The sequence below is a fragment of the Magallana gigas genome, chromosome 9 (assembly GCF_963853765.1).
Source record: "Magallana gigas chromosome 9, xbMagGiga1.1, whole genome shotgun sequence".
Lineage (NCBI taxonomy): Eukaryota > Metazoa > Mollusca > Bivalvia > Ostreida > Ostreidae > Magallana > Magallana gigas.
This window is the reverse complement of record NC_088861.1, coordinates 7,429,087-7,444,287: the sequence shown is the minus strand read 5'-3', so window position 1 is coordinate 7,444,287 and position 15,201 is coordinate 7,429,087. Positions and strand designations below refer to the sequence as shown.

Sequence of the window (15,201 nt, the reverse complement as noted above, 5' to 3'; positions counted from 1 at the left end):
GTTTAAACATTTTATTAAAAGGGGATAATGGGGCTGTCGAAAAGCCCTTACTTTTTGTTGAAGACAAAAAAAAGTTCTAGTTTTTGTTGTTCTTTTTAATTACCATAATTGGCTAGACAGTGATAAAATATATAAAGAAGTAAAAACAAAGTTCACTACAGTACTGGTCGGACCCTATAAAATGTACACAACACAATATCTACTGGTATGTAAACCAGGTGTGGACGATTTACACCTATAGTGTACGAAAGTGCAGACAAATCAAACGCAGCCATTCTGTCTACTTTCGGTTTGAATGAAATGGCTGCATCGACGGAGAAAGACTTGGACCAAATCAAAGAGATTTCAACGACATGTCCAATCTGCTTTGAAACTTATAAGACTCCAAGGAACCTGCCATGTTTACACACATTTTGTCACAATTGTTTGGGCTCATACATTATTTCCACGTGCAAGATCAAGCAGAATCCGGTAGGATTTCATTGTCCGATTTGCAGACGTTTTGTACCCGCCCCATCATTCACTGCAGAGATAGAAAAGTGGGCTGAACTCGTGCCTATCAACAAAATGGTGAATATGTTGAATGAAAAATGTTGCGATGCATGTAAGCGAGCAGACGAGGAGGAAATGGCCATTGATTGGTGCAAGTCATGTTTGGAATCCCTTTGTGGTCCCTGTGCAAAGGCTCACAAAAGAAATGTTTTTACTCAAAAGCATGAACTGATTTCAATAGAGAACTTTCAAAAAGTTTCCGAAGAAAGTGAAAGTCATGAATTAGTTGATGTCCTTTGTCATGAACATAGCAATCAAGTAGAGTATCTCTGTGTTGACCACGAGGAGTTATGTTGCTCTCGGTGTGTGTGCACCAAGCACAGGAAATGCAATCAAATTGATGCCATTGAAGAAGCTGCAGAATGCCTTCGAAAATTCGAGAAAATGGAAGATTTATCACAAGAAATATCAAAATTTGAAGGTAACCTTGTTACAGCTAAATTAGAGACAGAAACTACCATAAGATACATTGACGATACATCAGACAAAATAAGAGAAGAGTCTACAGAGCTGAGAAATAAAATTGTGAACCATGTTGATGCACTGCTAGAGGACCATTTATCTGATCTGGCCCAAAATGTCAAAGAACAAAAGGATATGTTAACCAGTTTTGGAGATGAAGTTTCAGACAGACAGCTGTTGATGGCTCAGTATTTACAAACTTTGAAAGGTGCAGAGAAAACACCTCCATCTGTTCTTGTACAAGAATATTTCAAGATCAAAGGGCAATTCCGACACGTGAAAAGATCAGATCTATCCAAATGTTATTTAGAATTGAACGCAGATGTTTCAAAGGACTTGACAGGCGTTCTAGAGGTTACAAAGTTTGCAGATTTAAAGACAGAGAGAACATCAATACCATATTACTGGTAAGTGGAATTGACTTGACGTGTGCTAACATGAAGTTGGTTTGTGAACTTGATGATTCAAATGTTGGTGGTACTGGTGGTTGCTTTCTACAAAATGGAGATATCATTTTGGCTGTTCACGACCGCAGTCAATTACTACATTACAGCAATAAAAAACTTGTACGTAAAGCAAATCTTGGATATCAACCACAGGATGCAGTTTGTCAAAATTCTTCTCTATTGTTTATTTCAAAAAACATTTACAGAAGTAAATTTAAATCCGAAGGATATGTTGGAAAATTTAACGTGGACAGATTTGAAAATATTGAAGGTCAGATGATTACAAACAGTCCTGTTTATCAATTAGCGATATCTTCGGGGTATGTATATGCTGCTTGTTCAAGTTTTATTGTCAAATTTGATTTAGAAGGAAACATAATTCAACGATATGATGAGGTTGAGGATTGGACCTACTCGGTAGCAGTTAACAACAGGGATGAAATAATCAGCTCAAGTTGTTTGACACAACATGTAACTGTTATGGAAAGTTCTGGAAAGAAAATGTATTCATATTCTCATGAAAAACTTATTAATCCACGTGGACTTAATGTGAACTTTTCCAGAAACATATTTGTTGCAGGTCAATGGAGCAAAAATATACACGTTTTGACGCCAAAAGCTGAATTATTGAAGATTTTTGATGTTGCTTCACCCAGGGTTATCAGATTTAAAGAGAACTCTTATGTGTGTTTAGTTGGGTCTGACAAGAGTACAACAAAAGTATATGAATTTCAAGAGGATTTGTAATAATATTTTGTGCATCAGTTTCAAGCACCAAATCTTTATATATATAATATATAGTTATAACTGAATAAGAAAGTATTTAGCGGAAAGATACATGATGTTTGCGCTTAAAAATTAAGGGATAAAACCAGATCTAAAAATCAAGCAAAAATCGTGTCAGATGATTTCAGATTTGTGAATACCTCTGTTAGGATTATGAAATGTTGTAATATTTGTATGTTGGCATGAATTTGAGATTTCAGCAACTTAAATCTGTTCTTAAATATGTAACAAAGCTCACATTCATAAACAGTCTTTTTTGCCCTTTTAAACTAATAAATTCACTTTTTATTATAAGTCAGTTAAATATTTTAATAACTTTGTACATCATTTCGAATTATTGTCATAAATAGTATTCTTACTGAATGCTTAGCTGATTTATTATTATTTTTTTATATAATAGTCTAGTTTTTTGTTATGAAATGTTAAAGTGTACCCAAAACATAATCTACATGTTTTCAATTGGGTTGATAATTTAATTAAAAGGGGTTTACACGAAATCTGATGCTTACTTGTATGTGCATGGTTGAACATCAAAATAGTTTTAAAGCAAACTTGATTATTTTCAAATATTGTATATAACTGATGTTCAAAATAGCTTATTTTTACAGTCGTGAATGGAACAAAATTGTTCAATGCAATTACATTACTCTTTAACCCGATAGTACTTTTAATTTTGGAATAGTAGTTATATATTTAAAAAAAATTGGGTTTGAAAATCATAATTTGGATGTCTAAACACAACCGAGAATTATTTGGTCAATTTAGTAAACTCTGATCAGATTGATTAAATTTCTATTGAATTTAACTGTGTTTTAACAAAATTTTAGACTTGAAGTAAGTAAGTAAATAATTTATTATAGTGACATGTGTTATAACAATTACAAAATGTTATACAAAATACATAATGAAACACCCGGCCCATTGGGCCTATATGTCACTGCAAATACAATTATAACATAAATATACACATATTACGCATTGCGTTTTTTATACAATAATGATTGTCTGTAAAGGTAAGATTCAATTAAATATTTAGAGGTTTGTCTAGGAAAATTTGACAGTAGAAAAAAAATACAGTCTAAATTTGACATTACCAGTGTTGGATTATATCCTATATTATTGAATAATTCCCTTCTAAAATCAGAATAGATTGTACAATTCAGCAGAAAATGACTCTCGTCTTCTATTTCATTTAATACACAAAAATTACATATTCTTTCATCGAGAGGTTCCCCCTTATATCGCCCCGTTTCAATTCTAATTGGGAGTATCCCACATCTGAATTGTGCCAAAATAGATCTTTGAGATTTTGAGATGTTCATTTCAAGGTAATTTTCAGTTTTAAAATTTGTTTTAATGCTTTTATACAATCGCAATTTTGGTAGTTGATTTATCTTTCCTAACCATTCATTTTCATAAGTAAGAAACAGCTTGTTTTCAAATTCATTAACATCACAGATTGATAAATTATCGTAAATATATAACAGATTCATGGATTCAAATAGTGATTTAACAGTCTAGACGGACTCCCAAAACGGAGTCAACGGAAGTGAATTTCTGCAAGTATTTTGGACTCCGTTTTGGGAGTCTACGCATGCGCACTTATACAAAAAATGGCGATTTTTCGATGAAAACATGGGGTCCACGAGAAATCATCTTGCAAAATGCTGCATGTGTTGGCAGACTTCTAACATGTTTTAAAAGACCCAGGATATAATTTACTATCGATCGTATTGGCACGAAATAGGTGTTTATTTGCCACCATTAGGCGTTAGGCACCAAGCAATAGGGCCTCTGCACTTATACAAAAAATGGCGATTTTTCGATGAAAACATGGGGTCCACGAGAAATCATCTTGCAAAATGCTGCATGTGTTGGCAGACTTCTAACATGTTTTAAAAGACCCAGGATATAATTTACTATCGATCGTATTGGCACGAAATAGGTGTTTATTTGCCACCATTAGGCGTTAGGCACCAAGCAATAGGGCCTCTGCACCTAACATAATTAGGCCTAGCTCTGCCTAAGACACCCCATGTTGTTAGGATGCCATTAGGCTACCTAGTGATTATATAACGACAAAAAAAACCAAAATATCTTTATTGTGCATTAAACTGTTAAAACTAACATGAACAAATAAAAAAACACACTATACTAATTAATTAGATGTTCATATCTGTCCTACCTCTTTCAATCATCCAACTCTTTCCCTCTTGTATATGTTTATTGAATGTTTTATGTACATTGAATGTTTTATGTACAATCTTCAAGTTGCCCCTTGAGGGGCCCTTTTAAAATTGGTAAATAAAGAATTTGAATTGAATCGAATTGTATCCATGCCACGTTTGCGTTTTCCTCTGATAATTATATTAATATTAATATTATCGTTGAAATCTCGTTCCTCTCTCCGTGCGGCATTTTCTCATTTTTTTTCCGGACTAAAGAATCAAATAATGGAAAATATGTGAAACTGGCTTGGTCTAATATTATACAACATTATATAAAACAAATTTATATATATCAATGACCGATTTTAAGAAGGTATATAAAGATTTCTATTCCCAACGGATTTCAAATGTTAATAATCCATATCGGCTTCATGTTGCAGAAAAAAGATAACTTATATAAAGTAATAGTTCTAAAAAGAATTCCAAATTTTCAATAGTAATCGAGTTATTGGAAAAACTATTTAAATGTACATGTCAAAAAGTGAAAAATGAACCAAAATCAATGTGAAGAAATTATGTGGGTGCATAAGATGTGGATTCGACGGAAAACTGGGCGTGTATTTTCATTAATGATTTTACTGTTCAATGTTCTGAAGAAATATATTTATTTACAGATGTGATTTCCGTTTTTGAGAGTCATGACTCGCGGTTGCTGAATAATATGGAAAGGAATCTCGTAGCTTACAGTGATATGTTAATGTTTTGTGTGTATAGATATATTTATATTGATTTAACAACATTATCCAGAAAATTGTTCGAGAGGGGGGATCCGAGGCCTTTTCTCTCATTTGAATCCCCCCCCCCCCCCCCCCCAACCCCGACCCCTTTTAGTTAGATCATGATTATTTCACCTTGTGATTTTTTATTTCTGTCTCATGCTAAATATTTTTCTTTCTAGTTTTTAATTTTATACAATATATTTTCGTTTAAAATAACAGCATAAACATTTCGAATAATAGAAATTTAACCATTTGAGTTTTCTTTGGTTAAAGTCCCTGAATGTGAATCTGTGACGTCATTCTACTTCCCTTAGCGACTCTGTTATTTAGATATGGCGGCAGAATTTTATCTGCAGAGTGAGCGAAAAGATCGAAGACAATGAACGATCAACGGTAATAAGGTATGTCAGCAAAAACTAACCAAACTGTAAAGAAAAACTAGTTTACATATATATAATCCACTAGATAATAGGCTGTAACGTTTGCTGTAAATAATACTACTCATTAGAGTCCTGCAACGAGAATATTTTTATGCTGCCAGCTCTATACTCTGTCCCAAGATATTTTGGATTCACATTTGGCTTAATTGCTTGATATTTATAAATACCTCAGGATTCAAACGATGTTCATTCAAAAGTATGAAAAATTTCCAAGATTTCTCAGTCAAAACGCCTCTGTTAGCTTATCAGGTTTCAATACAATGCTAAAAAATGTGATGTCTACGGAGATTTTGTATTGCAGCAAGCCCGGATGATAACGTTGAAATATTGCGCGATGTATTCCGAGTGTATTCCGAATGGAGAAAAGATGTAAACATTACCCATTATAAATCTCCGTAAGGAAACTGTTTTCGTTCCTGTGAATTTTTCCGAATGAAAGATGATAATGTGTCAATGAAATTATCTTGGAAAATATCCCTTTCAACTATTTCAATTGCACTTCTTTCACAGATAAGTGTATTTTTATTAAAAATCGTCCAAATGTGCTGCATAAATAAATAGGGACAGACTATAATATTTTTAAGCGGGAAAAATAATTAGGCCTAATGCATAACTTATTTGATTTTTTGATATTTCATTTTGGTATGTTGATGAATGCCAGGTTAGAAAATTTTCTTATAATGATATATCCTTATGAGGGGTGCAAGATGCATGTAGAATAATGACTGTGATTTGATCCTAGGCTCTTAGCCCCAGAACTGTAGCTCCACAGGCAACTTGGGTTGACGTAATGTGGAGCTATAGTTCCATCCATACAAAAAACTGTATTTATTGAGCACAATTTCAATACCAACAAATTCCTGAGAGATTTTACTACTACGTACACTGTGTATATTTTCCTAGACACCCTATATGACCAACCTCCAAAAGTGAGGTATGCTAAATTCAGGTCAGCATTAAGAGCCACCACTTATACCTGTAAGTAAACCAGACAATTTCACTTTACAGAGCTGATTAGTGTGATTTTTTGAAAGATATTCAGAGGCAAGGAAAGTAATGATGACATAAGGGGGAAATGTCTCAGGAATTTTTGGTTATAAAATTTTCATATAAAATATATGTATTACTGATTATATCATTAAATAAGACCTAAAATTTTCCAGATTTTAATAAGACCAGGAGTGTGGCTGTTGATCCATTAATTTGCACTGGATTTCACAATGACCAAGAAATACCAGCAACGATCTTCGTCAGGGAGTAAAACCACCAATATAAAAAACCTCGATCAGCAGCCGGCTAAATTCGCAACCGCAATATGTCCTCTTAACTTAGAGGAACAAAAAGAGCGGTTTTTGAAACATGGAAGGCTCCCGAAGTTTGTGATGAAAGGCTCTGAAGAAGAAATTGAACATTTGTACCTCAAAGCCAGCAACCAGATTAGGTTTGATTTATTTGGTGAAGCTGAGCACATTTTGAATGTGGTGAAAGAGAAATATGGAGATGGCCATACATACTTGGATGTTATGTATGGGGAAAAGATAACAAAAGACGAAGCGAATAATATCCTGCTTGATTACCTCAAGGAAAATAAACTAGATGGTGCTATGAGCCTCATTTGGTGTACAAACTTAGCAGCAAGGTGAGTTAATTAGTCAATAGATTTATTATTTATTATTTACATTCAATACTGTATACTTTGTAGTTTCAATTGTATTTAAGCGCATTAATAGTATCCAAAGGCATTAATACACCAGTCCATTTAGATAATAAGTACTGTAAATTTGTGGACTATTGGTCCTACCCCAGCCATTAAAATTTCTTCCTTCGATGATTTTGTTGATTTACCATATGAAAATTTACTTGTTAAAAGAATTCTATAAATTAAATTGGTGCTCAACAAAATTTTTTATTTATCTGACTGGCTTTTCATTTACAAATTCCCTGGTTTTTTTTTTTATATCACCCAGTGCTCGTATGATGTGGGTTGGTCCTCACGCTAAATACAACAAACCAGAGGCCAGAAGTTACTCCTTCTGGATAAAAGACACAGATGATAACAACTTTATCAGGCAATGGGGCATCAGATGTCTGGCAGATCATGAAATAGGAACTCATTTTGTATCCTATTATGTTGGCGTCTCTCAGAGAGAGAGAAAGAGAGAGAAAGAAAGATTTAGTCTTTTTTTTAAAGCTCTCAAATTATCACAACATATTTGTCATAAGTATACAATCTATGTACCGGTATTGTAAAATATTGATATAGTAATGTTTTATCTTCTGTAATTTTTTTTTCACTTAAGAGTTATTAATTTAGAGAAAAAAGTCTTTCAGTAATAATATTATAGATTAAAAGAGCTAGTTCAATCATAAGTATAGTGTTATAGTTGATCAGGAGTGACGAAATTATCTATCAAATTCCTGAACGATCAGTTTCGATCTTTCAATGATGGCTTACAGCCATGGTTCATGGACAGGAAGCGTTTCGGTGTGCGAGGTCTTGGAAGCCTTGAACAACTGCGTACAGAGGAAGGGCTGGCTTGTATCAACACAGTCCTCAACGCCAAAGTCAGATACCTGTGGAGCTCTGCCCTTCAGTACTGTGAGTATAAATATTTCTGTGTTGCACACTGGGTAAATAGAGGGTTCCAAATTCTAGGATTTGGAAACTTAGGCTCTAAATATGGGTAAATAGTCACCTGCTAAATGTCTTAATCATAAAATTACACAGTGTTAATTAGGTCCATAACTTTAAAGAATGAAATGATAGTACTATCATCTTTAAATTTTTTTTTGGGGGGGGGGGTGATAGGGGCATATTATTATTGATTGGTATATAAAAAATGTGCCTCAAGAAAATTTGTTTTGCCTCCAACTAAAATGACACAATGTCATTAGATAAAACATGTCACATGATTGCCGTCTATATTTCTGTAGCCTGCAAGCAGAAAGTTATAGATGGTGATGTGGCAATTGTAACATCTTTTTTTTTTATATTTCTTGCTTCAATTCATTAACACCTTAACACATAAAATCTTTGTATCCTTCACAAAACATATATGTCATGTTATACAAGTCTATAGAAGGCGAGGCGAATGTCTCCAAAAAGTATGGATATTGGATGAACCACAAAAATCGATCTCTCTATAATATGAGTTTATGTCATTACATAGTACTGGAACATTTTTGTACAGTGTTGTATATATGAATCATTTGTGTCTAGATGCGGCCTGTAAATCAGCAGAGATGACCTTCAAGCAGCTCTTTGATCACCTCACTCTTTTTGTCAAAAGTCCCGACCACAGGTGGCGCCTCTGTATGCGAATCAAGAGAGGTCTGATTGATCCCAATGACCTCGGAGGTTATGGCAAAGATCAGTGTTACTTTGAGGGTATGACTTAAACATTCTTTGCTTCTTCAGTTTTAGGTATTAAAATATTACTGCCATACTTAATATCATTTGAATATCCAATTCCAAAATATGTATGAAAATTTTATGTAAATGATTGTTATTTGATTAGTTGGAAATCATTTCCTTTTCTCCCAGTCAACAATGTTTATTTAGGGAGACAATATTGAATGTTACCCTACAAGCTTGCAATATTCAATGTCAATTTCACTTTCATCATCAACATCATTGTAGGTGCAGTGGAAATTTTACGCAACATTGACAACATAGATTTCCAGGTTCTGATGAGTGGTAAAATGTGTGTGGACGAGGTGTCCCGGTGTAAACGTCTCGCACGGCAAGACTGTATCCGACTGCCGGCTTTCATGAGAAATGAGAATAAATACAAAAAGAATCTCAGGGCAATAGCAGCTTTGAATGGTTTAAACACTGTTCGGCCATCCATACAACCTCCGCTAGCTTATATACAACGTCTTAAAAGGGGCCGAAGAATCGGCCCCGAGAACTCTCGCAAGGTGAGAAAAAAATATAGAAAGGGGAAAGGTGGTAAATTTCGGGTTAAAGGTCAAAATTCTGATAGTTTTTCATCAGAAGCTACAGAGAGTGATTGTGAAGATGGTAGTTGTACTAGTTTGCACTCTAAAGTGGAATCGGAGGATGCACGGAGTGAGCAAAAAGTGCAGAGATTCCTTATGGAGTCTCGAGTAGACAGTGGGATATCTTCCGACCACAGCCTGCCTCAACATGACGCAGGTCTGGATCCATTTGATGCTAAATCCGAACGATCGTACAACAACAATGCAGTAGAGAGCGAGTCGTCCCTCACAACTTGTTCATCCCCGCCCTTGTTGTCTGGGTCAATGTGGAGCTTGAAGTCCACCGCAACAACTACCAACAGCAATGTCTGCACAACGGTGATTCATGAGGATGAGAATACGGAACAGTGGAGCAATCGGTCTGAGGTAAAGCTGCATGGTGTGCAGTCTGACAGCCGATTGTCTGGGTTTTCTTTTCTAACTGATTTTGATGTGAAAAAGTTGAAGTCAATTTACCCTGCAGCAGGCTCTGTCAATAGAAATTCAGAATCTCCAGAATTGTGCTCTAATATATGTCGCGTAGTTAAAACTGTGTGTGAATCAGGCAGAGAAAATTTCATATATCCAGAAAAGTACAACTTATTAGATAGCGAAGAAAATTTTCGATCCTCCAAATCTGCCATAGAAAATGTTTTTACTTCATGTGTTCAGTCAGTAAGGGAAGGCCTGCCTTCTCCTCCCCCTAAACTGTTAACAAGGAGGGCAAAATCTGCCTGTAACAGGCTGCCCTCAAATTTAAAGAGAAACTAAAGTGTCCATGTGCCAAAATTTGTCTTTCTTTCTTTATTGTAATGTACAATTCTGGAGAAAATGAATTGCAGAGATTCATATTCATGTTTTTTTTTTCATCAGGAGCAAATACACATTTCATGACACAAGCTCTTGGCGTTATGATTTTTTTCTTAACTTTGCTGAGCATTTTTATTTCAATTAACACTGCGTGTATGAATAATTAAAGGTCTTGAAAATTGATTGACTCATTAAATCACTTCATGTGTCATCAAAGGTGTCTTAGCTAGATTAATTATGAATGATTTTTGACACATTTTTCTGATCTAAACTAAATGTATATTGCAGATATTTTTAGTATAGATTTTGGTTATGATGTAAATCTTATTTAATTCGTCTTAATATAATCTTAAGAAATTTTTATGAGAAAATTTTTTGTTTTAATTTACAATTTTTTTATGCTATATGCAAAGAAAAAAAAATTTGAATGACATTTGAAATTGATCCTAGAATTTTTCACCAGTTTTGTACTGTGTACAATATACATTCTGTCTAGTAAACTTAATTGGTCAAATATAAATCACAGTTAATTAAAAAGTGTCTTCTAGTGATAAACAATTATTTTTTGAGAGTGTATTAATGCATGTAATACCTTAATCTCAGTCCTAAAATAGCTAGATTTTACCAATAATTGAACATTAAAAACTTATTATTTATCTGTTTTAACTAAAAAAATTTGATTTAAAATTATATTATTGTTTGTTCTTGATTTGGATAGGTCCCATAGATGCCACATAATAGTAAATCTAAAATGTATATTGGACATATTGTAGAAAAGTTTACAAAATGTTGAGGTAAAGTCACCTAATTTTTCATCATGGGTAAGTTTCTTTTTTTTTTTAACATATGTGGGGGTATCTTACTTTAGGAACCAATTATCTGTGGTACGGTACTCTAGATGGTATGGGAATTTTTTTTTTATACAGAGTAGATTATTCTTATGCAGGTTCCGCTATCTGAATTCTGAAAACTCAGTATAGAAACCAGATAGTGCTTTTATTGAAACTGTGTCATTTTTCTATTCACTCTTAGCTACAGGTGTAGGGTTTTACTAATTACACTATTTATCACCAAAAAAAAAAATGATATGAATTCCATATCCATTCAATTGCAGTCTTACTTTCGGGAGTTGTCTTTCTTTTTTGAACTTTTTTCATTTTCATTCAGTTAATATGTAGAATAATTTTAATTGATATGAATATAACATTTCACGTCTTTACAATCTCCATTATATCTTTGTTTAAAGAGAATTAATAATTTTGTTGGATGGAAAGGGTGGGGCACTAAAAAAAATTATAAGGGATCCACGCAGTCAGTTGAATTTGGGTTGAGTTCTATATTGGTTGCATAAATTCTTATGCACCAATTAATTAATTGTCTTTACTGTGTTGCATATATTTTCTACCATTGTCATTTATTTTATTCTTTTACTATTAATGAACCATTATTACCAGGAAAAAAACCCTATTATTTTTCATTGTGCATGAAGATACCTCTTAACTATCACTGTATAAATTGGTTAATATAATTAACTCATATGTTACATTATATGTGAATTTACGTGGATGGTTTTCAGTAATTAAGACTTTACATACCACTCTGTTCATAAATCTTCTTTGCCATGGAATACTTTTGATGTTTATTATTGTAACATTGAAGCCATTTTTTAAGTTTATTTTGATAATTCTTTAAAATTTATTATATCAGTACTGAATTTAGATATATGTAATTTACTTCTTTATAGGTGCTTTAAATCCACCTACCGCACCTTCTTTCTGTTTCATTTTTACTTTAAAAAACCCAGAAGAAATCCATTCATTGATCACAAGCAACATCTTTGTACATTGTACATGCATGGCATGTGCATATTGTTATGTTTAGCCATGTCTACGTAAGAAATTGTATGACAGGGAGGCCCCATTCCTCTTCCAAATCCAACCAATTCCAACTTTAGAATCTACTTTGGCCGATAGAAAAAATTTTTGCTTTTTTTTTTTTAAATTTAGTGTCAATTGCTCATCATATATTCAAACATGTACAAGTCTAAATTAGATTTGTAATTATTAAACAATCTTGGAAATACATTCATCATTATTATAAATCCACAAACTTATACCCATATTTCAATGACCCCACCCTTTTCAATTTTCTACTTTTCTATAAAGCCTCAAGGGTGTTCAAAGGGCGAATAAGATGTATATTAAATGTGCAAGTAAAATGTATCAAGATTTTTGTGTGAATCAGGTTTTAGAAGAGTGTCTTTAAATCAATTACATTTTTGGTATTAACTGTCTTTGAATATACATGTATTAATATAGTATAAGGAATTTTAAAAAGTATTCTTGTATTTAATCGGTACAAGTGATATTCTGTGTATATCAAGTGGGTGCTTTAATAAATTATCTTTAATGTGAAATAATGTGTCAGACATATTCACATTTTCCTCCTTTACAAAAAAGTTTGATTTTTTTCTTTTTCTTTTCTGAGGTTTCTATGTAAGTTTTTCAATCTGTAACATTTTAAAATTATTCACACAATAACAATTAAGTGACAAAAACAAATTGTTTTTCCTTACAAACTCAGGTTTAGTGGGTTTGTAAATTTTGTTTGGCAAAAAATTACTTATATAATTTTTTTTATTATGCTTATTGGTGTGATATATGCTCTGAGGATAATGCATCTTTTTCATTAATTAACAGTGTGTGTAAATGTACTCACAATTTGGAATTTGAATTAACATGTAATGTTAATTATTACAATATATGGTAGCATAAATAAAAAATAGAAAGCTTACTAAATAGAAAGTTAATATGGTAATAAATATGTAGTGCAATGAAAAGGATTTGCTGTGCATAGGCATGTATAATTAAAATGCTTAATTGTTATGTTAATTTATAAACTTTCAAAACTAGTCATAACAGGACTCTGAGAACTTTGAATGAAAATTTTCTTCCCATTTGCACACAAAGGCACTTTCTAACAAAAATCTAAATAAAGGGCCTTTTCATTTCTTTTTCAGAAAATTAGCTGCTGGCCACTGAGATTGCTATGCAAGTAGGTGGTAGTGAAATTTTGTTACAGACTGTAGCAGCCAGACCACTGAGTGTGGTAGTGATTTTTGTTTCATCCTGTAGGAGCAAGTGCCTAGTTCTCATCACATTTTTACATATGTGTGATTTTTTTTTCAAATGATGTTAATCACATATTCATTCTCCTGTCAATTCTTACGTGCCAAAAAAAGCCTTTTTCTGATTTTCACTGTCCTGTACATTATTATAATATAACATTGTCTCCAGTATGTGACAAAAATAATTTCAATGTTCAATACCACATTAAAAAATCATTGTAATCATAATTTCATTCACCATTTTTTCTCTTCCTTTTTATCTTTCTGTCTTTTTCTTCTTTTTTTTCGGGGGGGGGGGGGGGGGGGCTGAATACAAAAGTATATATCCATATTTTGTTGTAATTAAAAAAAATAATTAATTGCCACACAGTGAGGATTTTATTCTTAATCTATAATTTAAAACAACCAATCAATAACCCAGGTTCAAGGATATATAAGTACTGATTTGTTTCTGTTATTAAAAACACTCCCATCTTCTTTTTACACAACAGAAGGGTATAGATTTAATTGCATTTTTTCTGTTTTTTGTGTGAAAAAAAAAATAAATCAAATTTCATTGGATTTTAGTTCTGGTACTACATGTAGATCACTCGTGTCTAATATGTTGAAAATTAAGCTAGCTAGACTTTGCATTCTAGTGTAAATAGAAAAATTATCTCTATAATTCATTATACAAATTAGAACTAAAATCATACTAATTCTATTTAATTTATACTTCTATTATCTTTAACATATACAGTACATAGCAATTTAACTATATAATTAGTATCTAGTACATAATGATTTAATTTTTTTGTCATATTCTTGATTGTTTAAAAGAATTAATATTGGTCAAATTTGTACCACATTCTTTGCTTATATATATGCATAATATTGATGTATATACCCGGTAAATTCTGTTTCCAAAAGAAATTAATTGTTTACAATCACCATCATGTGCCAAAGTTTACATAAAATTTTGTTTTTAATATATATAATTTTGTAATTTATGCAGCATTGAATATATCATAGATGTATATTTTTTGATTAAGTGATATTTTAATTATAAAAAAGTGATTGACAGATTTATATACAGATTAATGTGCCTTTATGACTGCTAAACAAATTTTGAATTATGCATTTCTTAATTATAGCCAAGAGTTACCAAAGAGTGACAAACTGCCACCGATCGGGGCGAATAACAAAAACTAAATGATTTCCCTTGTCCTTCCCGTTTTGAACGGTATATTTTTGTATTTTTTGTTTGTGTGTGCCATGACAACATTTTTTACTTTTTTCATCAAAAAGGAAAACTTGTGAAAAATTCCTATAGGAGTGGGTTTTTCTCATTATTTTTTTTTTCTGTTAATTTACTCAGAAACAGAGAGTTTGTTTCAATATTGTTTGTTGTTGTTTTTCTTATTGTCAAATTGTGTGCAAATGGCGTAGTGTTTGTTAATCTTATATTAGTCTAAACGTTAGTCTAATTGTAATATTAATTTATATATAGGGTTCATTTTTTCAGTCGCACTATATTTTTTTTAGTGTGTTTGTTAATGTTATATATTGTTATTTGTTGTAATTATAGTTTATTATATATACAAATTTATTTTTAATTAATAGTTATACATTTAGGGATATCAAGATACGACGAAAAATGGTTTTTATAAT

The 15,201-nt window shown here is 32.3% G+C and overlaps 2 protein-coding genes across 5 annotated transcripts; both read left to right on the top strand.

Moving 5' to 3' along the window:
• The first annotated feature begins 300 nt into the window (after nucleotides 1–300).
• Nucleotides 301–1,425, top strand: LOC136271440 (E3 ubiquitin-protein ligase TRIM45-like). Its single transcript, XM_066071473.1, has one exon. The coding sequence runs from the start codon at nucleotides 301–303 to the stop codon at nucleotides 1,423–1,425; it is 1,125 nt and encodes a 374-aa protein (XP_065927545.1).
• Nucleotides 1,426–5,481: 4,056 nt separating this feature from the next.
• On the top strand, nucleotides 5,482–15,029 carry LOC105345299 (microtubule-associated tyrosine carboxypeptidase). Of its 4 annotated transcripts, none has more exons than XM_066072315.1 (9): nucleotides 5,482–5,594; nucleotides 6,797–7,272; nucleotides 7,601–7,751; nucleotides 8,064–8,232; nucleotides 8,854–9,021; nucleotides 9,274–9,554; nucleotides 11,198–11,245; nucleotides 13,444–13,478; nucleotides 14,685–15,029. In XM_066072315.1, exons 2-9 carry the CDS (start codon nucleotides 6,854–6,856, stop codon nucleotides 14,740–14,742), a joined length of 1,329 nt encoding a protein of 442 aa, XP_065928387.1. In that variant the 5' UTR covers nucleotides 5,482–5,594; nucleotides 6,797–6,853; the 3' UTR covers nucleotides 14,743–15,029. The 4 variants fall into 4 exon arrangements, with proteins under 4 accessions (XP_065928387.1, XP_065928385.1, XP_065928386.1 ...); XM_066072313.1 differs by having other exon boundaries at nucleotides 9,274–10,001; XM_066072314.1 differs by lacking the exon at nucleotides 11,198–11,245 and having other exon boundaries at nucleotides 9,274–10,001.
• Nucleotides 15,030–15,201: the final 172 nt, after the last annotated feature.